Genomic DNA, 26276 nt, shown 5'->3' with positions numbered 1-26276 from the left:
GAACGAATGTGGAAGCCAAGAATTACATTGAAATCTTTGTTTTATCGCAAGCAATCTAGCAAAATTATGTTGAAATATTTCTTTTTTTGTATTTTGTTTTGCTGATACAAAAGCATGAAAATATAAATTTGTCAAGATCGCATTTTTAATAAATTAATTTATCCATCCATGTATAGAATCGCGTGTTTACGATAGCCCAAGATGAGTAGTTCCTATTATCAAAGAAAATATTACGCAAATTGTGTAACTAGTTGACTGTAGTTGGTCGTTTTCCTTAAAAATGTTGTATGCAATATGATCGCTGTATCAGGAATCGAGACACGAGTAAAATATATACACGTAATAAATATTAAATTTTTATTATTATTTTTTTTAATGTTAAGTTCATTATACGAATAACCATTAACCAATACTTTTAACAATTTCTATAATATTATATACTTTGCAAATTTATCAATATTCAATGATTTGCATTGTTACTCCAAATTCAATTCACTGCATCTGATATTAACTCCACGTGTCGAAATTTAAAGAATTTACACAAATTATAGATTTTTGTATCTGGCAATGAGAAACATCAACACAGACAGCTTTTACCTAATATTTAACATTATAAATAGGCACAATAGGAGTAATACGAACCAGATTTTGCAATGACTCTTTCTTCCACTCTTTTTCTCTTTCTTTCTCCCTCTTTTTTTCTTTTATAACTTTAACTACGCATAAAGATTAAAACTATGACGACATCATAGTTTTGTAGTAATAAAGACTAAATTGCCGCGCCTTTCAGGCATAAGTTTTGGTATCGTTCTATAAAAATTATCAATATACAAACTGTTCCCGTAACTTTAATTAAAATTAAATTATACATGTTCAAAATAATGATTAAAAGATAATGTAGTTAGGAATAAAATAAAGAAATAAGTTTAGTAGTATAATAATAAGAACAATAGCAATGATATTGAAGTTTACATAATACACGATTTCGCAATACACTGTGCGAGTGTAAGAAGCACTGCCATCCTGATGTATTTAGTATTTACATAGAGGATTACTAAACTTCGCCAAGTGAACAATAGGCACTTGTCGCGCCTAAAATCACACAAGTTCAATCTTTTCTTTTCATTTTTTTTTTTTTTAATTATATACTACGCCATCTCCCTCGGTATCTATTATCGCTTAAGACGAATACAATGCTTTTATTGCTAATATTGCAATGATATTCTGTATAACTGTGTGTCGGAGTCATGATATTCCTGGTATTACAATGTTGTATGCATGTACCGCTCGCATTTGATACGGCAGTACAACTGTAAATATAGATAAAGAAACATAATTATGCAACATATAATAAAATTCTATCGAATATTAATACGAAGAGATTCATATCGGTAAACATGATATGGATCTACAGTCCATATGCGAATCGTTTTCTGTGTCTAATCGCCTGACTCGCACTCTCTGCTTATAGTGGTACTCTTTGAGATAGCTCTTAAGTGTCTTTGGCAACTGCAGCTTGTTTATGCCATCATACGTTGTTCGCGTGGTTATCACCGCTCTGCACAGATGCTGCAGCGGAAATGCGAAATTGCGATGCAACGGAATAGTGAGCATGGGCTCGAAAAACATACAACACGAGGGGTCCTTATAATGTTCAATTAAACCGCATACCTGTAAAACGGATATGGTATAAATGGATCATGAATTATACCGGATAATAGATAATTATATCTGTATATTATCAAAATAAAATGAAAATACGAAATAAATATGAACAAATATACGTACTGTTTCGGAAGCGTAAACTCCTGGATCATGCGAATCAAAACTAAACTTATGGTTCCATTGCTCGATCCGTGCGTGTAACGAGCGTCCATATTTACGGAAGCTCACAGAAAACAAGAACTCCTCCTGCGCGGAATCTCGGAGTAAGAAAGTACCCTCTTGCTTACCCTCCAATAAACGTTCCGCCTCATAACGATCCATCTTACCCCAATAGAAGGAGCAAGCTGTAATCGACCTTAAGTCTGGTACGAGACAATGGACATAATCGACCTGCATTATGAAATTTTAAAATAATGAATATAGAGCATGATTTATAAACGCGTATCAATACTTCAGGAGATGACTGTATGTATACTAGAAAAACAAATTTAAACTTTGACAGGTAACGTGGGGTCTGTCAGACCCCAGCGAGGGTTTGCGGCACTTGCGGCAGGACCATAATGTGGAGTCTGAGTGACTTAATTGTTATTTAAAGTCTAAGAAATAAAAAATATTAATTTGATTCATTGTTCTATTAATATATAAATTATTTAACAGATTTAAGGTTATATTCTCCAATAGAGAATTGGTTGTGATATTTTTTAGTGATAATTATTTTATGGGATCCAACAAACCCCACAAGACTCGCCGTGTAACTTTTACCCACGTTACCTGTCGAAAGTTAAAAAATGTATAAATTTGTATAAACGTAACACATACCGTGTACCTTCTGCCGCAATTAAATTTTTATTTTCCCATTTTTTGCATACAGTTTGTATAGATATAGAAGATTACACAAAACTTGTAAAAAATTGTACACTATTTTTTATAAAAATTTTTATTAAATGAGATAAACTACTCTTTCGAATTAAAAAATATTGCTTAACTGGCATGAGTTAGCTGGCAAGACTGCTCGATATTGGGCTTTGGCTACGGTCAACGTGACGCTACAAATGCTTTGGAGCGTTCTTCTTCTCCTTCTTTCTTCATTGAAAGAAAAGAGAAGAGGAATGCTGATGCACAAACTGTAATGTATAACAACCTCCGTGTTTATATATCTATTATTATTATAATTTTTATTTCTTTAGCACGTGTAAATTGATCTCCTCCTAAAGTATTGATATGCATTTATAACTTATTCTTATATGAATCGAATATTAAATAAACATAAATTTAATCAGTGACATAAAGAGCTTACCTGCGTATGCGCGGGTCTCTCAATATTTGGAATTAACGTAAAGTCGATCTGGGATAAGGCTGTAAGAGCAGCAGCTTGAATACCGGCATGTGCTTGGAACAATGCCGCCAAACTATCCACCGTTATTCCGTTAGGATGAACTTGTATTCCCATAGGATAATTAGGCCTATAACCGGGAGGAGGCTCGACGCCTTCCTCCATCTCTCGAGCGCGCTGCATTCGAGCGCGTTCGTCGCAATCCTTTTAACAAAGACAAAACAAAACCATTAATATAGTGAAAGCAAGTCTTTAAGTTTCTCTTCAGTCTTCAAAAGCGATCAAGAGATAAGAACGTACTTCCATAGGAAATTCTTCGGGGTTAAATCGCGATAAATCAATTACAGGACTCGGTGGCAAAGGCCCGAGAACGGGACTTTGCGGAGCGGATCGACTATTAAACACGATGCCCGCACCCATGGGATGCTCCTCGGTTCTCCTATAACCGGTACAGATGCAATCAGAGTTACCATTCCCTTGGCCGGGAATAATGTCAGTGTTTTTTGAGCTTTTGCTCTTGGCGCAATTAAATTTCAATACCCAGTTGCTACGTTTCTTTTTCGACGATAAAACGTGATTGCATATTGGGCTTTGATCCTTGTTGCGCTGTTTATCTAACGTGAGAGCGAACAAATTTGAGTTATCACTGCACACACACACACACACACACTTGATAAGCAACAGAATTACGATGAATATGCGAGAAATGAATTCGATACATACTTTTTCGCTTTCCAAATGACAAAGTTTTAGAGGATCTTCTTAAAGGTGGATTTACAGGACTATCTTCGGAACTGCTACTACTGTTGCTACCACCAGAACTACCGCAGCATACTTCCTGTTGTTGTCTAAATGACGGCTCGCACGCAACGTTACCATTGTTACAAATTTGCTTTGTATCCTGAGTTTCGACAGGTTGACTATACAAAGATTCGAATCTAGTATTATGGTTGTCTACATCTAAGTTTAAACGATCGTTGTCCAAATTCGCTTCTAGTTTACATTCTGGTCTGTTCGGCAGTATATTAGGATTCGTTACAGGTACATTGCCATTAGTCTCGTTTTCGGGCAAACTTTCATTGCCATCTCGATTCACCATTTCCAAGGGCAACGGGTGACCAAGCGCATTAGCGCATATCTCGGTAGGCTGTCTTTCACCATCCATTCTAAACAAGTCTCTGAGACTAGCAAAGTGCTGTCCCATTATTAATTTGCATGGCAGGCATTTTATTGCCTTAACGATCCGTCGTCTACGCCATGATTGTAGAAACTATTCAAGACACACGTTGCAATCTCTAATTTGGCATAATGCCCTAACTTTTCACAAATTTTATATCCACCTAGCCACATGGAGGACGTTCCGTCAAAGAATGCAATGGGTTTGTCGCATTTTCACCTGTATTAATAATAAAAATCATTGTGTAACGTATCTACTAGAGAAATACTTATTTATAGTTTTGGTACGGTACGTAATAGATATCTATATATGTATTCGAATAAATGATTCATGCTGTTTAGTATCTCGAAATGAATTGAGGAGTAAATATACGTTTCACACATTAGCAGCACATTCTCGCCGTATTATTGAGCCGAGTACAAATACTGTATCACGCGTGATGATCTTGGATGAAAAGCGATACCTCGAGCGAAAAAAATGACAAGCCGAGTCTAAATTTGATCGTCATTAACACTGGTGTAGTACAATTACATCAATTACTTATCGTGTGTGATCGATAAGATGATTCATCTCACGCACAGATTACGTTATCGTTATTAAAAAAAAAGAGAGAGGTAATAAAATGGTGATAACAGGCTCTTGAAAAAGTATCAAATGATCTCTGACGGTAGGAGCAGCCGGAGCAGGTCGAAACATGTTTAAACGAGTTACGTACGGGACAAGTGGACGACTAGCGAGCTGCGAGAGTAGAGACCCGCAGAGCGAACGCACGTCTGGATTTTACATCACGACGACACCACCGTTAAGAATACACCGACGACACCACGGAAATTATGCTTTCCACCGCGACGTGACGACGTGACGACGTGACTCCTCGTCGACCATCGAACTCAGGCAACCAGAATTGTCAAAACACGTCCCGACGAATCGTCAGCCATTTTCCCTAATTGTGACGGACCATGGAATACACGTGCGCCATAGAGTACCGACCTACCAAAAAAAATCGCAATCGTTCAGATTCAGGTTCGGTTTTTAAGCCAACGACACACGACACGATGTGACTATTCGTGGTTAGCTCGCATGCGATAATTGCAATGTAGCCAATTAATACAAATGCTGCGTGCATTTCAAGCAATTTGCAATCGGGATCACATGCGAATTAGTACGAGAATTTGCATTTTGTGCTGTGTGGTCAACTTGAGGAGCTTTCCAGCAAGCGACACAAACGTTATTCTATCTTTCTTTAATTTTTTTAAGCAATGAATAACAAAGACAAAACGACACTTGTGTCGATTTGTGTCGCTTGCTGGAAAGCTCCCTTGATACTATAGAAAATAGAAATTAGAAATGCTTCAAAGAGTAAATTTCTATGTTCTGATTGGTCAATCGGAAAGGAAGAATTTTAATTTCACGTTGATTAATAACGTAAATGATTCATCTCTTCGGAAGAAGAAAGAAAAGGATGGTAGGGACGGTATTATTCGCAGTTCGATCTTACATTCAAAAGATCACCGACGTATAGTTGGCAAACAAATTAAAAATTATTGAAAATTATCTTATCCAATCGTTTGGAAATCATTTGGAGATATTTGGAAAAAACTTTTCAGAGTTTGGAAAACCATACAATAATCACAATTAATTTATATTACATGGAGCATATTTTAAGCGGAAAAGCGGAACGAAGAATTATAAAATGTTAATTATATAATGTTAACGGTATTTATCGATTAAAATGCTTGTATTCAATAGATAAGCTGAAAAGATAAGCATATTAATAAAAATTGCAATAAATTAAGTGAACACAATTAAAAGAAATGAATACAAATGTCTATTTGTCACCATACCGTTCCACTTTCCCGCGCAAATTGTGCTCCATATAATACAAGGCAATCAAAACAGACGGAACGGAACGCGGGAATCTAGTAAATTTTGTCTTCTGCGTTTCCGCGCTTCATGTATGTATGTACTGTCACCCTTAAGGGTACATTCACAGTACCGACCAAACTCGCGATTCCAGAGATGCGATTGGCCGTTCACACCAATTTAGATAGTAGACGAGTGTCGCGAACCGCGTTTCAAGCCCGCTAATATTCGAACGACGAAAACTTGGCCGTACATACATCAACTAAAACAAAAATTTGCCGCGTTATTTTCACATTCTCAGTGCCTCTGGTCGCGACGCGCGACTCGCGAGTCTCGAGAGCCTCGAGAAGAATCGGCATATTCGACATTCGGCGATCATCGCCCGCGCCCGCGCCTCCGCCTCCGTCGTCGTGGAACTACGGAACCGCGGAAGACGGGAGAATGAGGGAGTCGTATCTGAAAATCTGAGGGCCGATTTCACAGTCTCCGATTAACTTGATCCTCCGATTAAACTCACTCTTCGTCTCTTTCTAGGGGGACAGTTAGAAAGAGATGGAGAGTGAGTTTAATCGGAGGATCACATTAATCGGAGACTGTGAAATCGGCTCTGAATCGCCGAAGTGGAACGCTGCGGAACGTGGAAGTGGAAGGTGGAACTGGTGGAAGGCACAAGGCACCGTTGTCGATTGTCGAGTGTCGAGTGTCGAGTGTCGAGAGTGTCGAGTCGAACGTCGAGCGTCGAGCGTCGAACTCGCACTACTCGCCGTCTGCGGATAGGTAAAGCTGCACTATTTTACGCTATTTGCACCTGAAATGAGATAGATATGTGATTTACGTGCGAGGAAAGAGAGACGAGAGGGAGAGAGGAGAAGCCTTGCGATTTGCGAATTGCGAGAGAGAGAGAGAGAGAGATTTGCCAGCAAGCAGGCACAGCTCCTAGATGACAGTATGACAGACTCAGACAGACTCATCTGAGCTTTCTCGCGGCGAGCGGCGAGATGCACCTCCCTCCTTCTCTTTCTCTCTCATTCTCTCTCTCGTCCTAGAAAGTTTTCCCTGCACTTTTTTCCAGCGGTCGAAAGTGACCTTACCAGCTTACCTTACAATCCTTACGTCTTACTCCGGAGTCCGGGCCGTAGCGATCGCGTCGCGATTATCGCGGCGGGGGAGGCACGTGAACGATTTTGACGCGAGTATTAATTCCGCAAATCTCTCACTCTTGGTCGGCAAATACGCACGTTTCGGCAGCTAGGTACAGTACAACATGGTTCTGTATTTTAATTTGAAAAGTGATAGCTGTACGAGATAAGAGACAGTGAAAGAGAGAGAGAGAGAGAGTGTGAGAGGGGGGGAGAGGGAGAGAGAAATTTGTTCTATCGACAGACAACTCGAGACAACTTGTCCTAGGAGCCTAGGAGCAACCGTTGAAGGATATGATTACATTGATTTGTTAAATTTGTCCTAGTAAAGATCCGTATTGTTGGCTAATATTCTAAATTTAATTCCGCGTGGTGTTAACGAACTTGGAAGAAAAACAAAGTTGTGCTGTTATCGCCAATATTTTATATTACATTCCCGCTTATCTGTGGACTCTTCTTGTTTCTAGAATGGCTCGTGGACAGCAGAAAATACAGTCTCAAGCTAAGGCGGCGGAAAAAAGCGCGAAACTGAAGAAACAGCAAGGACACAGTGCGAATGATCAAAAAAAGGCAGCACAGAAAGCGCTGGTGCACGTGTGTACCGTATGCAAAGTCAGAATCTTTGTTGTTTGTGGATTTTTGGAGACTCCTTCATATAAATTTGACGTAAATTCTTTATTTGCAGGCCCAAATGCCAGATCCTAAGACTTACAAGCAACACTTTGAAAATAAACATCCCAAGAACGAGCTGCCAGATGACTTGAAGAATATATGAGGGTACGAACTGTTGTACTACAACAGTGGGGATTGGGTGAGAACGCAGGAAAAATTTGCTGCAACTGACAAAGTGATATAGTTCAACATTCATCTGATCATTGCATAGTTTGAGAAAATGAATTAAATCTTGTTAGTGTTTTAACTAATCTATCGCACTCAACAGATTGTTGTGCACGACTCAGAATGTTAAGCGTAATCGACGATTTACTTATGGAAAATCTTGATTTGTAAACAGTTTTTGCATACGTCATATAATCAATACTTTTCACGTGAACGTTACTCTGGAGAGATTCTGTGTGTATATTTCTAAATAAAGTTCATAAATTTCACGGCAAAGTTCTGAAATATTTCAACGAAAGGAAAAACGCAGTATATCGTCGATTTTCTAATTCTATTACGAAGGAAGATAATTTATAAGAATAATATAAATGATTAGACAGAATTTTAATTAAATCATTATTTATAGATACATTAAAAGAAGCATTCTTGTCCAAGTTCTTTATAACGTGTTATTGCTTGAAAATATTTCTATTTGAACGAATGCGCGTTATAGAAAAATGTTTTCGCATTATAAATTTTAATTCCATACTTCATGACAGGAATATTATTTTCTATCATTATCTTTGTTGCATTTAATTAATAGTTGTAGTATATTTTGAGGTATAAGTTTATAAAAATAGTTTTTAAATTATAAGAGGTTGAATGATACATAATAGTCTTTAACTACATGACCAACTGCCAATTTATAGTTGATTGTATTGTATGCTCTTTTTAAAATAAGAACGATCTAAGTGGGGATATATTACATAAACCAGCCTTCCCTTCACGTTTGTAGGGGTAAATATTTTTATTTCCGTTTGTAACAGGGCTTGTCATTCGCATTATACCGGGCTATTCACAGACACACGCATAATTCCTGTTACAGAAAATATTAATAATAATGCATTTTATATGCTCGTAAAATATGTAGTACTTACAGTACCGTAATAAACTAAGAATAATTGATTCATCCTACATTGTTATGTATTTATGTTATTATAAGAAATGTAAGAATATTCTGTTGGCTTCAATAAAGAATCCATTATTCTTGGAATGTAATATTATTAACATATTTCAGAACGCAGATTCTTTCTTTAGATACGAACGCGCGAACCAAACGTCTGTTTTAACATTGAAACTTCATTACACACATATTGCGCAAATGTTGTGAAAGTACACATTCGGATCGATCGCGATTATCTTTCGCATGGTTTTATTTGTTCGCTATCGCTACATCATCAACTTGCGAGTCATCGCTTGCGTCATATCAGAATGCGTTTTCTTGATAATGATGACGTTGTAATGATGACGTATAATAAACTCTGCGTTGCAACGTATTTATCAGATAATGATATTACCAACGATATTCGCACATTGATATTTGTAAAATTTCGTGATAAAAGTCTGTCGATTATTACAGTCATGTAGCGAAGTAACCGGCACATTATAATTAGCTTTTGGGCCAGAAATAAAACAGAACGCACTGAAATGGTGATTGATACAGCGAACATAATTAAATAAATTAAAATTAAAATTTTATCAAGGGCTCAACGGATTAAAAAATCAAATAAAGGCAATAGAGATTACGAGCTGAGCTAAGTTTTTGTGCTACAATTTAATGCTAAGACTTGTGTTGATTACAATTGAAAAACATACGTTATCCATACATCAAGAGACATATGGTAGTGTCTCGCGCTAAGTACACGCGAAGTGAGACCGCACCGTGACTCTTTTACGCGACGTACATTATACAGGGAATAATTATTTAAATATGGTGATGGCAATATCTCTGAGTGGCTCCCCCTAATGAGAGCTCATTTTTTCCAACAATTTCCGATGCTTTCGAAATTGTTCTTTACACACACACAATCTGCGCCATTGTAGCTAAAAAATCCAGAGAACATTATGACGTTTTAAAAACATCTATAAAAGTATAGGACGTCTTATAAAACTATTAAAAAAAATGTCATTATGATACGTTTTTAAGGCGTTTTTAAGGCGTCCTTATAAACATTTTATTTTGGACCATTTTTGGACATATTGTAAAATACATTAATAGGGAAACGCGTTAACAAGAAGAAAAATACGAAAGACGAGCTAGCGTTACTTGATAAGTCAGTGTATATAAATAATTTAATATAATATTTACATAACTTCGATAACAGTCTATAAATTACAACTGAGATTGTGGAGAATTCTGTTAGCAAAGTTATAATAGATATTAAGTCATTGATATATCAACAATGTATCTCTCAAATGATTCCAGCTTCTGTCGTATTCTTCTTCTTCTTTGTTAATGCGTTTCCGAACAGCTTTGCCTTAACTGTGTCACTAAATGTGTCACTATAAATAATGCAAAATATCTGAGTATCTACTAAATTCGCTGGTGTAAATATTTTTATGGCTATATATGTAGGCTTCGGGCTATGTTATATCCACAATTGGTCACGTCATATGTATTTCAGATTTTAGTCGATAAATGTTGTAGATGATGTAATATCTGTACATGTGTTTTAGAAAATGTTATAAGACAACTTTTAGATGTCTTAAGAAAGACGTCTTTAAAACATGCGTCTTTTAGACGTGCGTGTTGTCTGAAAAAGATTCGGTTGTATACGTGAAAAAGGTGATCATAAGAATAGGAGCATTAGTATTGAATGCTGATCGATTGCGAAGAGAGAACGCGAGTTGCAAGGATGACTAGCGATATTTAATTGACGCTTGAATACAAAGTGAAGGAGCACTTGCTAATTGCTCGAATATTGCTATAATTGGCGACTCACGATCGCAATCTCGATGAGTCTCGATGATCGGGATTGTATCTACGAAAATTTTCTTCAAAGTCAGAGGATGTCACGATCGTCGCGATTGGTTGGGGTCGTTCGCTTTTATCAAATGTTATTAAACCGAATCGTCGGCATCGCGTGAAAACTTACATCATATTGAGAAGTAATCCAGTGATAGGGTCATATTAGCACATTAGTGTATGAGTTCGCGTTATCGCACCGACTCTTATATACATCATAGCCGATAGCGTATATAAATGCGGCGATTGCTATATCATCGCGGCAGTTTTCATTTACGTGTAGTGTGCGGTTTTCGTATCAATATTCAGCGTCGAACGAGAGCTGTACGGTTTCGTCATCGTTGAATTGAAGGTACGATATCTCTTATAAGAGAGGAGGAAATAACAAGTTCAAAAATGCAAATGAGCGGCTTGATCCACATTTTTCTTAAGAAGAAAAAGTGTAAAAGTTAAATTTAGATTTGCGCCAATTTCTATTCATTTTTTATCGTTGTAGTTTAAGTAAATTTAGATTTTTCCCAAGTTGTTAAAAAAGTGAGTTAGAAAGAGATTATTGAACTCTTTAAATACATTTTTATTCTGTAATTATGAACCGAGATTTAATTTGCGAATTATTAGGAAATAAAGAAAAAAGAAGAATATATAAAGTAAGCGATAATGACAGCTAAAAATTGGAAAGTTACTCTTTCATGCCTTTATTCATTTTTATAATTCACTTGAACTTGAACGATTGTTGCGCTAAAAGTCAAACTATACATATAGCCGAACGATCCATCAATCAATAAAAATAAATTATCGCGACATTTGTTAAGACTGTACGAATAATTTGACGATTTCATCAATCTGACGTTGTCAATTATCAAATGTATCATATTCAATAGTCGCAGAGTAGTTGGTTATATCAGAATTATCATCGAGAGCCATTATCATGTATTAACATTTATTGTTACAATGAATATTCCTTCCGCTGCACTGTCACTGCTCGGATTCCGGTGACGCAGAGTTGCATCATTAACACGTTTAATTACGCGACCGCTTCCGCGTTTAATCTTGCACCGAGATCGTCGCCCGCGCTCAATCAAGGTGTAAATAGAAAATGCTAAGAGACGACGGAAATATTCCCAATGGGCACGTGGCATCGGATAACATGGAAGGAGAGGTCACCCTTCTTTCATTTGCCCTCGGTATAAATCTATTGCACGCTTGACTTATGTCAAGAGCCCTTGATAACATTACGCGAGATAACAATAATTTATGCGAAACACCGTGATGACGAAGCTATCTGGCGAAGTCACTCTTGTAGATAGGAATTTGTGCCAGAATGCGCGATTAATCTTGGTTTTATTTAAAAAAGCAGTTAACATGTAGCAGTAACAAATAGTTAACGTGGGACAACATGAAAAGTAGTCAATTGAAATTATAGGTATACGATAATTATAATCGGGATTAAATAATCTACATGCATGTGTGTAGTCCAGCAAATATAGTCACAAGAGAAAAAAATAATGAAAAGAATAATGAAAAAAGATATAAAATACGCGCTATTTGATGCATATATGACTAAGAAATAGTGATTGAAATGACAAAGGCAAAATAGCGACATAAACTGTATGATTTCTTTTTAATAAGTTAATTCTTTTCAACATATTTTTGTTTTCACAGTAGAATTTATACCGCGTTGGTTCCATAGTTCTATCGTAAGGTCTCATTCCCTCGCGATGGTGGATTCCGTGTTTCGTACCCGTTCCCTCGGTACGGCAGCCGAGGGTGTCAGGGATCAGTACGCGGACGGCAAAGCGGCAAAGGTCTGGGAGGTTTTCATCGGCGACAAGAAACAACGTACGCAAAACTATCGGGACTTCCTGGTAGGGCTACTGCGGCAGAAGGGATGCCATCGAATATTGGATGTCGCCTGCGGTACCGGCGTCGACTCCGTGATGCTGCTGGAAGAGGGTTTCGAAGTCGTCAGCGTCGATGCATCTGACAAAATGCTCAAGTACGCGCTAAAATCCAGATGGGATCGTAGAAAGGAGCCTGCCTTTGACAACTGGGGTGAGCAAGTTGGACTGAGTTGGACGTTTGATATTTCAATATGATTCGATTTTTCATGCTTAAAAAGATCTGAGAAAAATTAAAGAAAGATAAAACGCGGAAGATATTCTGCGAAATGTGAAGAGAAAAACAAGCGTTAATCATTTCACACAGAAACTCGAAATAACGTGTTGACGCAAAAGAGTTTTGGCTCTAAAGATTTAAGTGAATGTGATCTTTTTGCGTATCGATAAAAGTTGTTATTGTTAACGCGTATGGGTTAACACAATCTAACAAAATGTTATTTATATACAATACATATACATATATTTACATGATTATTGTGAAATCAAAACCAGATAAAGCAGTTTAAAGCACGCGGTAATATATCGCTCGAAAACAGTCACCGGATGACCGGACTGCTTATCGTTATACTTAAAACTGGATTGCTTTATCAGTAATAGAAATATAGAAAGAAAGGATCTTGCTTATCAGCAAAGGTCAATCGCGACGTTTCGTTTTCTAGCTTGCTAGCCTTCGGCCTTGTGATTTCAATCACATATATTAAACTGAAAATGCGAATTATCTATATGTCAACAAAATTGAACCAAATAATGATATCAAAAGTTATACTAATAATAATTAACAAACTATTTTAATTATTGGAGTTTTAGATACTTTTAATTTTTAGACATTTTAGAGTATTGAGGAATTATATTCACAACAAAGTCCTAACGAAAAGTCTAAGAAAAAAAAGCAAAGATTTTATTGTCGACGTCTAATTTAAGAGAATTTTATAAGTCTCTGCTGAGAAACCTTTACAATTATTATCATTTTCGATTGTGGCAGTGATCGAAGAAGCGAATTGGCTAACTCTACCCAGCGATATTAACCATCTCATTGGAGAAGGCTTCGATGCCGTTATATGTTTGGGAAACAGTTTCGCTCACATGCCTGATTCTTTCGGTGATCAGAGAGAGCAGAGGTATTAAATTTATCATATTAGATCATATTAGATTAGATTATCTATGGTTGATATTTCGGAGCATTGGTTCTCAAACTTGCGAAATCTGAAAACTTGATGGATTAATATATGTCAATTATTTATACAATATTTGATTATTCTAGACGAGTTTTGGCGAATTTCAAACGTTGTGTAAAGCCGGGAGGCTTACTGCTCATCGATCACAGGAATTACGATTACATCATCAACACCGGCCAAACTCCTTCAAAATGCATATATTATAATGTAAGTGTCATTAGAAGAAAATATTACACTCTTTTATTATTTGGGAAAATTTTACGTTAAAAACTGCCAACTTTTCGTATTGCAGAGTCAGCGTATGACGGACATCAAGACATCAGTGCTTTTTGTTTCCGGAAAACCAAAAATTGTTATTATGGATTATATGATCGCTCTGGATGAGGAAGACAATGACAATCCCGAATATATTAGCGAATTCAGGCTGTCATATTATCCTCATAGATTGACAATTTTCCGCGACATGCTAACCGAGACATTCAGCCACGGGGCGAAACACACCATTTACGGTGACTTTAAACCGCTCAATCAGGTCGACCAACCCGGGTTTTACATCCACGTACTGGAGAAGCAACGTTAAAGTGAGACATCGATATAGACAGTCACTGTGTAACTACGTGACTTTTGTTTTTAAATGATATCATCAGTTTTTCGGAACAAACGTTTCGCATACAGAATGATATTCGACGTAGAATGTGTTGAATCAATAGGTTCATGAAATCACGAGAATCATGCAAAGATCAATTAAATTAAAACGCGAGACGTTTTTTTATATAGGTACAACACGTAAAGATCTACCCAATTAGAATTACATGCTGAATTCTACGATTGTAAAATTTTTGCAAAACAATATAATATAAAAATACATTAAGTAAGAAATATATTTTACGCATATATATCTAAAATCATGAAAAAAAATTCTTTATTTATGTAGAAAGGAACGAAAAGATACGAATAATGAATCCCTATATCTGCGAAGAATATATTTCGAAATGAAACACAACAGAAGTATAGGTTTTAATGTTTTTATTATAAGTTTGAAAGCAGCTTTTTCATTGAGTATTCTAGTCAGGCTTCGTTCGATGCTACAATTTGATTTCTCAAGGATATTCTTCGAGCGATCATTGACGACGATTTGCTGGATAATATTTTGGACGTATTTTTGTGTTTTCGCGTTTGTTCTCTTTCTTTTTGTCATGTTTCTCACGCAGTCGACGTTTCGAATAAACACGCGCAAATTCGAGGACAATAGGAAGACTAAATGTTTGCTGAACGCAAATCGACTGTCCTATGCAACTTTCACTCTTACATGTGTAATTAATCGCAAACGCAACGACACAATTTCTACTAGAGACACATTAATTCTCAGAAGAATCATTCAAATAAATCATTTGGTTCTCTCGCAGCGTCATTATTGCCGGTAATGCTCTCGACATCGTGCTTTTCACTCAGAAATTGACATCAAAATAGATGTCTGAGATACGTATCATCTGTTCACATTATCAATCGTCAATGATCGTTCCAAATGGAAATTATCGGCGGAGAAGTTAATTGCTCTCGCAAATTCTTACTTAGATCCATCTCCAAGATCGTTCTCTATTGGGCCCCGCAAAGTTTTACAAGAGTCCCATTGTTACGTGAAGAGTGACCACGCTATCGTAGAAATCGAACCCCGAGAGATTATCATTTAGTAGGCAATTTTGCATAGGAGAAAGAAACAGTCATGAGAGTAAGAGAATCATGGAGGGCGCAAAAATCAAGTTCAATTCCGTTCGATTTCTTCGGTGTACATATATACTTATTTCTGCAATACTGCGAAAATGAGATTTTTTTGTCAGAAAAGTGGCCGAAGAGGACAATAATTTACAAGGCCAAGGATTTGTGTTACCAGTGCAACGAACTGCCCATATAGAAAAATGGACGAAGTGTTATAGCAAAAATTGTTTCCCCCCTTCTATCAATATATATATATATATATATATATATATATATATATATATATATATATATATGTACGTATATATGTATTTATATATTTATAATTTTTCTGTTTTCAATTATTTTTTTCATGAAATTCGTACAATACCTATTGTGGCTTCTTCGACGGTCGTTGCGAACACTCTCGTCGTCATCGTCGGGTATTGAATTTCCCTATATTTAAGGCTCTCGAGATCGCACGCAGCGATTGTGATTGTGACATGCTACTTAGCGTGTCGCAACTGTATACATAAAAACATAATATACATAAATTATATATTATTTTAAAGTTTATTTTAATCAAAGTCGCATGAGATGAATAAATACTAAGATTTGAATCACCGCTTTTTTACATGGTCCTGATTAAAATTAATTTATACTGAAACATGAGTATCGCTGATAAACCAGCTCGATAATGAAATTCGATAAGTTTTATTCTAAGAGGGCTTTTTGGCTTGATCTAAAATATAAAGCTTAATATAATAATATACATATATGACAATATGGGAATAATATAATACTTTGTGTTTTTTATAATACTTTGTGTAATTGATGACCAAGGACAGAGCAAAGCTTTCGCAGCAACTTTCGAATCGCGGATTTGTACATGCCGTGTATATAAGTAACTCGTTGTAAGTTGTAACGAGTCGCGAGAATTGACTTGCTTCTTGAAACTTTGTTTCGAGCGAATAAGCACGTAAGGTAAGGTCAGGGACGACGATTACGACATTGTCAGTCGAATAGCGATTGTTCGTATTATTGCAAAGTAGCTGATTTAAAAAATCGTAATATCGTATTGCGTTTATATTCTCTCGTTTATGTCCAATAACGACCTGTTCCGACTGTACAACGTGAATCACAAAAGATGTTCTCATAAGAAATACATATGACCGTCTTTGAATATTTTTAGATATTGCAAACATATTTTCTGATTAGTTCTGTACTTTTTCTGTTTGATTTTTGTGGCAAATTAAAAAATAAAGAAAAGAAAAATTTATCGCAAGCTTGAAATTTTTGCAAAGATTATTCTCGTAATAAATAAAAATTATTAATGTAACCAAACGATGGCAGTGAAATTAAAACAATCTGGTCGAACGGAGCAGATCGCGAACGGAGAGATCTAGAGAGATTTCTTTTTACAACTGTACGCGGACACGTTCATTCTTACACGCTCGTTTTTACTTTCCTCTCGTGACTTTTTCTACAAAACTGTGCAATATTTAGCGAGCAATTCTTCGTCCAATTTAATACTCTTTTTTTTTTTAAAGAGATACAGATTACTTATTTTATATACTTAGTATTTGTCCAAGACTGCAGTATCACATATGTCTTATTAAAGCAGATAGAGTTCAATTGGCTTTGAAAAAAGAGAGGATAACAGAAACTGTGTATGGCAACAGTTCTTATCTCGAATTTAAGTGTTAAGAGCTCTATCGATGCGTATTCGATTCAATATTAATAATATTTCCATATTTCAAAAGCAATCGTGTCGTATTTGTTTTATTGCTAATTCTTTTAATTAATATTCTTCATTTAAGTGCCAAATTCAATTTTTTGTTTTTCTTAACTTTAATGTCATACATTCGGTTATAGTTTTCGAAGTTAACGGAAATCATTTTCTCTGACCTGTCGAAGGTGATACGGCTTTGTTAAGCTTACGCGTTAATATCACGGATTAATTAGATAACGAATACAAACTTAATGTATTTATAATTAAAATTGCATACGCGCCTTCTCCCTTACCTCATTGCCACTTTATGATACTTATATCACGTTGATCCTAAAAGAAATATCTGCTACTTGCGCTTCGTTGGATCGTGAGTGTATCTTGCTGCGTCTCACAGTAACAAATGGAAATTACAAATAACATTTCCCGAATAAACTGGAATTACGGCCAGTGAACAATTTTTAAGCAATGGAGCCAATGGAGCGTGAAATTGCTGTTCGGGTTCGCATCGCGTGCGTTTCCATGTTGCGCAAGTTTTACATTTTTCATCACTGTGAAGGAAGTAAAAGGCAGTTGTAATTGACAAATTGGATTTTTATTTTCTTAGCTTCCTTCATCGTGCTGTATGGACATATTGCAGATATAGCAGCTACGGCTCCATTTTCTGCAATATGTCTTTCGTGTCTTATATATAGATAAATCGGGGTGTCGGTATTGGTATTGCGAAACATGCGTTTTATCACTCTTTTTTTTTACTTAATTTAATTGTAAATGTTGTGTAAAAACTCAAACTCTGGATAAAAATAATACTCGTCATCTCCTCGTTATAGTGCTTAAAATTAGCTTTGTTCTTAGTAAAAAAGTAAAAATGTTCGATTTTGATAATCAATTATATTATTTCATCGAATTAAATTTATTTTGAATGTTAAATACTTCGAAATTATTATGTTTAGTATTTAATTATGCAAAGTTCGATCGATACCATTCGAAATAGGTCCAGGTTCAGGTAGATACTTCGGTCATTGAAACGCACGGATGGATAACCCATATTTGTGAATTAAATTTACACAGATGTTGTAGTCCTACTGTTGACGAAACTAAATGTAAATTGCAAAAGTCGAGCATTTTAGCGTATAACATTCCGCGCGATATGATTGGTGCATGACAAATCTCGTTACGTAGCGTACCGTTATTTCAATATAATCGATGCGCGATAAATTTAACCGTTTAATTGGCTTAATTACTACAATTTCAACAGTGTTAAATCTTTTTCTTTGCGTATAAGTATATAAACTATGATAGAGCCAGCTATATCGTTTCTGCCTCTAAAATCTATTTAACAAAGTTCTTGATTTTTCGATAATTCTCTTCTTTCATAACATGAAATTATATAACTCTATTTATATATATATATGTACACGCGCAAATATATGTGTATATGTATTTTACGTGTGTGCACGCGTATTTGCGTCTATACTTTCGATTTAATCAAATGTTTTCGGTGATGAGAATTGTGCCTTTGCTCTTCATGACTATAGATACTAATTTCTTACAATTGCTTAACTATAAAAAGATTAAATCAAAGAGATGATTAGAAGTAAAAAATGCAAAAGCACACTATTGATACAAATCAATTGTCTCATCTATTCTTCAAAAGTAGCAATGGCAAGTAATTCAGATTCGTATAATTATACGATAATTCAGACTCGATCTAATAAATATTTGCAAAAGATTGATTGTCAGCACGTTCTATTATTAGCAAAGACGCCATTCTCGTCTGCAGCAGTAGCGCGCGCTTTCCCACATCTGTATGGTCAATGATTATGCAAATATATATACATGTCATATTACAAGATATATACACCTAATATTGCTGTTTTGGCTTCGTATGTATATCATACGAATATATCTTTGCGAACGTAGCGCCATTCCTGCCGTCTGCGTAACAATAACTATTTGCAGTTTGCATGAGAAACTTTTCTTAACGAATTAACACCTTCGTCAACTTGAACAGTAAATTCTCCAAGTTAAATAACACTTTCTCATTGCTTTATAATCACTCGTCATGTGAAACGCAATATAGATTAAACATTAAATTATCAAATAAATAACCGAGTAAAAAAACAATATAAAACGTCATCAGAAATATTTTCGTAATTTACAGCTTCAATATAATATGAAATTGTAATAGATAACATAATAAAATTTGTAATGAAAAATATACAAACAACAAAAAGTAATTAGATTTTATTCGAAATTGATTCGAAACTTTTAAATTTCGGTTTCAATCGAAACTGCTTAAGGGGATCCTATAGCGGCAGTGCACTTTATGTAGCACTCGTAATTTCGTAATTACGTAATTTAATTACGAATTAGAAGTATTTAGCCAAAATATCGAATGAATCTTATTCCATTTAGGATATTTTTAATCAGTAAGCTCATATGTAGTTCCCGAAACAGCCCGATTTTGCATTTTTGCTCTTAAAAATTTATAATAAATAAAATACGAGTTAAAGTGTGCACTTAGTGCATAAAGTGCACTGCCGCTATAGGATCCCCTTAAGTAGTAACTTGCAATATGCAACAGGATCGTGTCGACGATTCCATCTTGGATAGAATGACGATCACATTTGCAATTCCATTAACTACTTGTCGAGTACGACGAAACAATTATTTCGATTCGTATTCGATTTAGCTTTTTCGCTCTTCTGCTCTAATTATACAGTGTTATTCGATAACAATATTGTTCAATGCATTTAAAGTCAAAAGAAAAACGCATCTAAATTGAAGACTTCTAAACATTTTTCAATCAAGATAAAAATTCCTCTACCTATCGATAGTGTTCAAACTATAATGTATTAAAACCTTTGATTAATTTCTCTTTAAAGGAAATTATAATATTGACGTAATAAAGCCTTCCGAGTTTACATTCAGGTACCTTTGCTATTGCAATACTCTTTCTGTCTATAGGAAAATATATTTAAATGTGCCATACATGCTCTCAATTAGTCAATTTGACCGATTGGCTCTTACAAATAACTCGATTAATGCAGAACCAGTCAAAAATGGAGATAAGTATAAGCCATATAAGTATATTTGAAAATCCAATTTAAAATTTATTAAAAATAATAGGTATTTTAATTTATACCGTAAAGAAAAAAGTTATTACGCAATGTGTGTGTGCTTCTACTTTTCCGAAAGAAAATTAGAATATCTATATATTTGCATCTAAATTAATCGCTCAAGATCCCCAAAAAATTATTTTCTGTAGACCTTTTAGTCTTCAACAAGTATAAATTTTAGTATCATGGGATCTATAACACTACTAATAAAATAAATCCGTGAAATTTTAAAAAGAATAATTTAAATTATTCCATTTTATATGTAAGATTTTAATTATTTTACTTTACTATTAGCTTTCATATTATATGTTTCTGTAACGTATTCTTAACATCTTTGAACCTAAAATAATTTATGATATTTGTTGAAAATTAATATACTTGGTCGGTTCTGACTATATATCTTGACACTGGTTAGACATCACCGTTACAAGTTATATCACGAATCACATGCGCGCGAATGTTTGGCTTAATAATTATAAAATGTTACGTTACCTTGTTGAGAGACACATTGGCTTGGTGTCAAAGTGAATCGTTCTTATGGCCGGAGAGAGGCTTAGAAATGTAGCGTAATCGCCATAATACTATCTTAAACAATACGATGCATGTGAATCTATATCTACCTACGTGTGTGTGTGTGTGTGTGTTGTGTGTGTATGTGTGTAAGGTGGATATATTCCCTCGGAGAGTTTCGATGTGTCTCGAAGAAGCCGTCGCAAGCGAGTAATTCGTACTTAAGACTGCATTTATTTACCTCGTTTCTTCATTAGTTTTTGGCCATGCAAAATTATGCTGGCGTTTCATCGGCATCACGAGATGAAATCTCGTCTCATTTTTCCCTTCACTCATCTTGAAGAGCGACTAACGAAAATGCGAAGATCTTCTCTTTAAATATGTGTTACGTCTATATTATCAGAGTCGATACATAGACATAATTATCGACACGTTATATTCGTTAACAGCGACGTTCGCTGTTCAAAAAGAAGCAAAGTCAACTTACTTAGTACTCAATCGTGTCATCGGAGAAGTCCAGGCACACGCATGAGGTGGCCAACAACTAAATTTTTCAGCTGCACTGATGAACCACCGTGAACATGCCACGTACATGTCGTGCACGTACAAATATACAAACGAGAGAGTAACGAAACAGTAGCGATTGTTCGATGTACATACATGAACGTTTTAGAGTAAAAATAATCGCGAGCGCATTATCATACAGCGGACTCACGTCTTCACGAGAGGCTATACTACCAAGCGTATTGGATGATGAACTTTTTCGCGTCGTGGCAGATTGTCTCGAGGAAAGGAAGAAAAGAAATAATCGGCGCGAGAAGAACTTTCACAAATACTCTCTCGGTCTGGGCGGTGGTCTCTTACGGTCGGATCTCTCGGCGGTCCTGTCTGCGACAGTTCTGTCGGTCGGTCCACCGCTCGAATCCCGATCATCGGTACACTCGAGCATCTGCGTAGTCTCCGTGGCCTCTGACGGGCTCATTGGCTGCGTGGCGAGAGGAGCGAGCGGCGCCGCACCCTTGTTGCGCGATTTGCTGCGTCGCTTGCGTAGGATAAGTGGCCCCAAGGCATTCGAATCGTCACCGCGCGACGTGGAAGCCTGCGCCAGCCGCTCCAGCAGCTCCTTGTTGACGTCCCGCGATGACGACGACTGATGGTGATGATGATGATGATGATGGTGCTCCTGGCCGCTCTTCGACATGCGTTCCGTCGCCGTCGACTGTTCTCGATAACCCTCGCTCGGTGTCGTGGACGTCGATGTGGTAGCGATCGACGGTCTACACTCGCTAGTCTGAGTCGCGGACTGAACTAACGTTACTGCGCTCGAGGTAACGGGTGACTGACTCTGGACACCGCTCAGACCAAAGCTTGGAATTTTCTGTTGCTGAGAACTGCCACTACTGCCGCCGGATGATGATGTTCCTGATCCGGCAACCGGCAACTTGTTCATCAGCGCCTGCAGCATGTCCTCGATCTTGGCCAGTCGCTGATTTACCCTTTGCACCTCTAGCTTTAAATCCACCTTCACTTCCAGTACCGCCGCGAGAATCTCCCGCTCGTGACTCGGTTGCTGCGTAATCAGACCACCATCGTAGCTTTCTAGACGTCGTAGCTGTAATTGCTTCGAGTCCACACTGAGAATCTGTTGTTGTTGTTGTTGTTGCGCCTGCTGTGGCTGCGGATCCTTCTGATTTTCGTTGTCGCCGCCCTCTTCGATCGTGCCTCCCAATTTGCTGAGCTTCGGGAAGACCTTGTTGGCGCTGGAACTCGGACGCGAATCTCTCGCGCTAAGAGATCGCTTGAACGTATCGCCGGCCGTGCCCGATTCGCTACCGGTGTCTAAACTTGAGCTACCTGCAGCATTATTATAAGTTTTTTTCATAGATTTCTCACAGAAAATACGATTTCAATGTATTTCTTTGATTGTGCTTTAAGTAACATTATATATGTATATCTTATTAATTTAATTGTGTACATGCAATTAAGATTAATAAAAATTGATTTTCTTAAAAAAATTTTACCTAACAAACGACCCCACTTGCCGGGTCGCGTTTTCGCGACGGTTGTTCCACCTTCCTCGGCGGTAGACAGTTTCTTAGCGTGCGACGTTTCGCCATCCTTGGCCTCTTTACCGTCGCCCTTTTCTATGTCGGCAGTGTGTTTTTCGCGGCGAAACCTACACGGAATACAAAGAGAAAACAAAGCCGTCTTTATTTCCTAGTGTGTACAAGCAACTTACAAAATATATTTACATACGAAGGAGAAGATACGATAAAGGCTGGTTATTCCCTAGATTTGGACCAGGGCAGCGGGCAGCAAAGTACAAATGCATACAAAGGGGCAAGAGTGTGGTGAAGGGGTGCTGGATAAAAGATCATTCTCACGTGAAAAATTTTATTTGCCTATTTTTCTATATAAATTTAATGAGTTTTGTACTTTTTTCCGGCCCGATTAAATCTACGGTACATCCCCGCTAATTAGTTCGAGGCAAAGCTAATCGGGTTATTATCATAGCTCATAGCGTAGAATACAGCCGCCTACTATCGAGAGCTAAAAAGGAAGGTAACTCCGATTGGTTGGCGGTCGAGCGACTTACGGTGCGACGTGTCTGGGATCCACGACGATGCTGGATGACGTTGGCAAAATCGCAAAATATATACGAGAGGAAAACGGAGGGGAGAACGTTGGTGAACACTGATGGTGAAAATTTGGGCTAATTTGCCGTAGCAAGATTTTCAGAAAGCGTTTTCTACAAGTAGCTTCTTCAACAATCAGGACACGTTCTCGTATTACCAATAATGTTTGAATCATATCAGAGCTTTGGTATTTTGCGCTAAAATTATACAAGCTCCTCAGGTGCTACAACTTCTTAATCCAACTCAAATAGTGGGAATACGCCGCTTAATACTTGATTAAAAAAGCTCTCGAGGGAAATTCTTGTATTCTTTATTGGCTTCATTGATCTATATTGATAGCGGATGTCGTAATGCTCGACTTTCTCAGATTTGGAAATTGTATAAAACAGCAAAGCAATATTGTTGACAAATGAAGAGACATGAATTAACAGTACTTGGATTCGTAAATGTTTTCTCGGCATAAATTTTAGTACAACATGACATCTTTACCGACAATAAATTAATCATGCATTTGCGATGTACTAATTGCGAATGCTTTAATAATATAACAGTACCTATTTCTCTATGTTTGATAATATATTACAAAAAGTTATCATATTAGAAATTTCATTTGCTGCATGGCATCTGTTCATGAATTTTACGGATAAAATACTGAATTATACCAGATCCATTGATGATAGATAAATTAACGAATTGATAAAATTATTCAATAATGATATAAATTATCGATATAAATAATGCAAATGTTGCTTGATGATTTTTTAATCATTTTTTGAAGAGAATATTATACGGTACCGACCAGTGTCGCCCAACGTTTATTATTATTATTATTTTTTTGGTATATTATCTTTTAGGATAATAACGACATCAGAATGAGAAATTGCCTGACAAACTTTGGGAATGCCACTTTATGGAACATATTAAACGCGGCAAATAGTTACGTTATAATTATTAATTAATGATGTTGTCACAGCGCCTTTCTGAAAGGAGGCTCGCGTAGGCAGTGAAAAATGTTATTAAAATCGCATTGCATGTATCAAAGCACGCTTGTCCCTCTCGAAATTAATCAATCAACGATTTATACATAATCTGTATTACTTTTCGTCAAAGGTACATTAATGTATATATAGCAATATTATTGTTATAATAATATAAACCGAATTAATGTTTCAATTATGTAAATTATTAACAATTATCGAAAACGCTAAATAATTTGCATATAAAAAAATTCTCTTTCTAATATATATATATATATATATATATATATATATATATATAATTTCTATACAGATTGAAATATTAAAATGTCATCATGCATTCGATTGAATTGACAAAGGCGGTTCAAAATCTGTCATATTCGATTAAATAAAAACACCCTGTTATTGATTACAGAATCTATTAATATATGTGTATAATAAACAACAAATAAGTTTATACCATCTCTTAATATTATCATCTCTAAAGAAAGATTCGATATCATCATGCATGTAAATCAAATGACGTTTATCATTAAACTAAAAGGGTCTGTCGATCATTGCGATAATAATCATCACAAAAAATTATTGTAAGACTAGTGAGTATAAGTAATTAATTATGCTACAAAGAAAAGTAGCGTAAGACTATCAAGTCAAAATTCTGGAGGAATAATTAGCGATAAAAGCGTATTGCGTGTGAGTCAGGCAGTTGAGAATGCGAAAGTCATAGATATATAATATATGTATATGTATATATAAAACGTTGATGATTATACAATAGAAATTTAAAAAAAGCATAATATTGATAATATTGTAGCTGTAAATCGTAAATGCAGCGTGATATTCGTTTAGTTTTCTCTCTGGCATTCCGATAATTTCTCTGGCATCTGCAAGACAGTATTTTATATATGTTCGTACGTATATGCACTCTCATACAAATATCCAACTATATAGGAGATAAAGAGAAATCTGAATACTAGAGTGTGCGTTCGTCGCATGCACTTCGCATAAAAATCGAAGAAAATCGGATGCTCGTTAAATACGTCAGGATTTCAACAGTTTCTCATCTCGCCGACAGCACTCTGCGAATTTGCACAATTTTATACGCGATTAATAATTACATTCGTAGTCTTTAACTATATAGATGAGATATTGCTCGCTCGAAAAGTACCTATTATTGCCAATATCAATTTTGTTAAATATATTAAATCATATTGTTCCAATCGTTTTACCTTTTATTAACAAACCTTGTAAGAATTCTTGTAAGAGTGTTGCTACAGCATTACGATTATATTATTTCGTTCTAGCGCTGAAAATAAAAGTTGGCGAATAAAGTTGCAAAGCTATCTAACGCATAACGGAGGGAATAAAAACTGTACGAAATCCTGCAATTTGCACTATGTGGCTCTGGCTTTTAGTAATAAAATGTACATGATTATGCGAAAAAGATGTGCATGACCTTGTGAAGCCATATATTTTACAGCACTCTAGCATTCGTTAAAAACTGCAGTATAATCATTAAAATATGATAATGATACTGATACGATACCGCAGATGAAGTGTACGTCTCGTGAAAATGCTGCTGGAAGGACGAACAAACCGAAGCATCTTTGTAGTGTATCTTATGCAATCTTTGATAGAATAGATATTCAAACGTAGAATTATTTACAAAAAAAAATGGTCCGATGACCTCTTAATCATTATCAAATACATCGTTCTAGCTTATTCCTCGTTAATT

General features: G+C 36.1%; 4 protein-coding genes across 10 annotated transcripts in view; 2 read left to right on the top strand and 2 right to left on the bottom strand.

Annotated features, from left to right (window-relative positions):
• Positions 1 to 343: 343 nt before the first annotated feature.
• Positions 344 to 5140, bottom strand: Socs36e (Suppressor of cytokine signaling at 36E). Its single transcript, XM_071726635.1, has 6 exons — positions 4891 to 5140; positions 3722 to 4394; positions 3299 to 3612; positions 2963 to 3202; positions 1789 to 2055; positions 344 to 1671 (listed from the first exon to the last, which is right to left on the bottom strand). Exons 2-6 carry the CDS (start codon positions 4200 to 4202, stop codon positions 1384 to 1386), a joined length of 1590 nt encoding a protein of 529 aa, XP_071582736.1. The 5' UTR covers positions 4203 to 4394; positions 4891 to 5140; the 3' UTR covers positions 344 to 1383.
• Positions 5141 to 6666: 1526 nt separating this feature from the next.
• LOC139787508 (zinc finger protein 706) lies at positions 6667 to 9047 on the top strand. 3 transcript variants are annotated; one of them, XM_071726614.1, is made up of 3 exons: positions 6667 to 6815; positions 7645 to 7789; positions 7863 to 9047. In XM_071726614.1, exons 2-3 carry the CDS (start codon positions 7646 to 7648, stop codon positions 7950 to 7952), a joined length of 234 nt encoding a protein of 77 aa, XP_071582715.1. In that variant the 5' UTR covers positions 6667 to 6815; position 7645; the 3' UTR covers positions 7953 to 9047. The 3 variants fall into 3 exon arrangements, with proteins under 3 accessions (XP_071582715.1, XP_071582714.1, XP_071582717.1); XM_071726613.1 differs by lacking the exon at positions 6667 to 6815 and adding an exon at positions 6982 to 7290; XM_071726616.1 differs by lacking the exon at positions 6667 to 6815 and adding an exon at positions 7327 to 7502.
• A 1952-nt stretch (positions 9048 to 10999) lies between these two features.
• Gnmt (Glycine N-methyltransferase) lies at positions 11000 to 16852 on the top strand. 3 transcript variants are annotated; one of them, XM_071726609.1, is made up of 5 exons: positions 11000 to 11151; positions 12462 to 12851; positions 13680 to 13815; positions 13959 to 14079; positions 14165 to 16852. In XM_071726609.1, exons 2-5 carry the CDS (start codon positions 12518 to 12520, stop codon positions 14450 to 14452), a joined length of 879 nt encoding a protein of 292 aa, XP_071582710.1. In that variant the 5' UTR covers positions 11000 to 11151; positions 12462 to 12517; the 3' UTR covers positions 14453 to 16852. The 3 variants fall into 3 exon arrangements, with proteins under 3 accessions (XP_071582710.1, XP_071582711.1, XP_071582712.1); XM_071726610.1 differs by having other exon boundaries at positions 11021 to 11151; positions 12465 to 12851; XM_071726611.1 differs by having other exon boundaries at positions 11025 to 11151; positions 12490 to 12851.
• Eag (ether a go-go) overlaps positions 14882 to 26276 on the bottom strand; it is an 85128-nt gene continuing 73733 nt past the window's right edge. For all 3 annotated transcript variants that reach the window (XM_071726603.1, XM_071726602.1, XM_071726604.1), the window contains 2 exons: positions 22950 to 23104; positions 14882 to 22782 (listed from right to left, as the gene is read on the bottom strand). In XM_071726603.1, coding sequence (XP_071582704.1) covers positions 21755 to 22782; positions 22950 to 23104 — 1183 coding nt within the window. In that variant the 3' untranslated portion in view covers positions 14882 to 21754. The remainder of the gene's footprint in view (positions 22783 to 22949; positions 23105 to 26276) is intronic.

Source organism: Temnothorax nylanderi, unplaced genomic scaffold, assembly GCF_030848795.1.
Source record: "Temnothorax nylanderi isolate EJ_2023f unplaced genomic scaffold, tnyl_v1.0 TNYL_tig0010_pilon, whole genome shotgun sequence".
In the NCBI taxonomy this organism is placed as follows: domain Eukaryota; kingdom Metazoa; phylum Arthropoda; class Insecta; order Hymenoptera; family Formicidae; genus Temnothorax; species Temnothorax nylanderi.
Note: the sequence above shows the minus strand (reverse complement) of the source record. Positions and strands in the feature narration are given on the sequence as shown.

Excerpts from the sequence above, each read along its gene's own strand:
- Gnmt (XM_071726609.1), top strand. The coding sequence starts at position 12,518 with ATGGTGGATTCCGTGTTTCGTACCCGTTCCCTCGGTACGGCAGCCGAG. Across the intron at positions 12,852-13,679 it reads GCCTGCCTTTGACAACTGGG|TGATCGAAGAAGCGAATTGG; the intron begins GTGAGCAAGTTG and ends CGATTGTGGCAG. Across the intron at positions 14,080-14,164 it reads CAAAATGCATATATTATAAT|AGTCAGCGTATGACGGACAT; the intron begins GTAAGTGTCATT and ends TTCGTATTGCAG.
- Socs36e (XM_071726635.1), bottom strand. The coding sequence starts at position 4,202 with ATGGGACAGCACTTTGCTAGTCTCAGAGACTTGTTTAGAATGGATGGT. Across the intron at positions 3,203-3,298 it reads CCGAAGAATTTCCTATGGAA|GATTGCGACGAACGCGCTCG; the intron begins GTACGTTCTTAT and ends CTTTGTTAAAAG. Across the intron at positions 1,672-1,788 it reads GAGTTTACGCTTCCGAAACA|GTATGCGGTTTAATTGAACA; the intron begins GTACGTATATTT and ends TCCGTTTTACAG.
- LOC139787508 (XM_071726614.1), top strand. The coding sequence starts at position 7,646 with ATGGCTCGTGGACAGCAGAAAATACAGTCTCAAGCTAAGGCGGCGGAA. Across the intron at positions 7,790-7,862 it reads ACGTGTGTACCGTATGCAAA|GCCCAAATGCCAGATCCTAA; the intron begins GTCAGAATCTTT and ends CTTTATTTGCAG.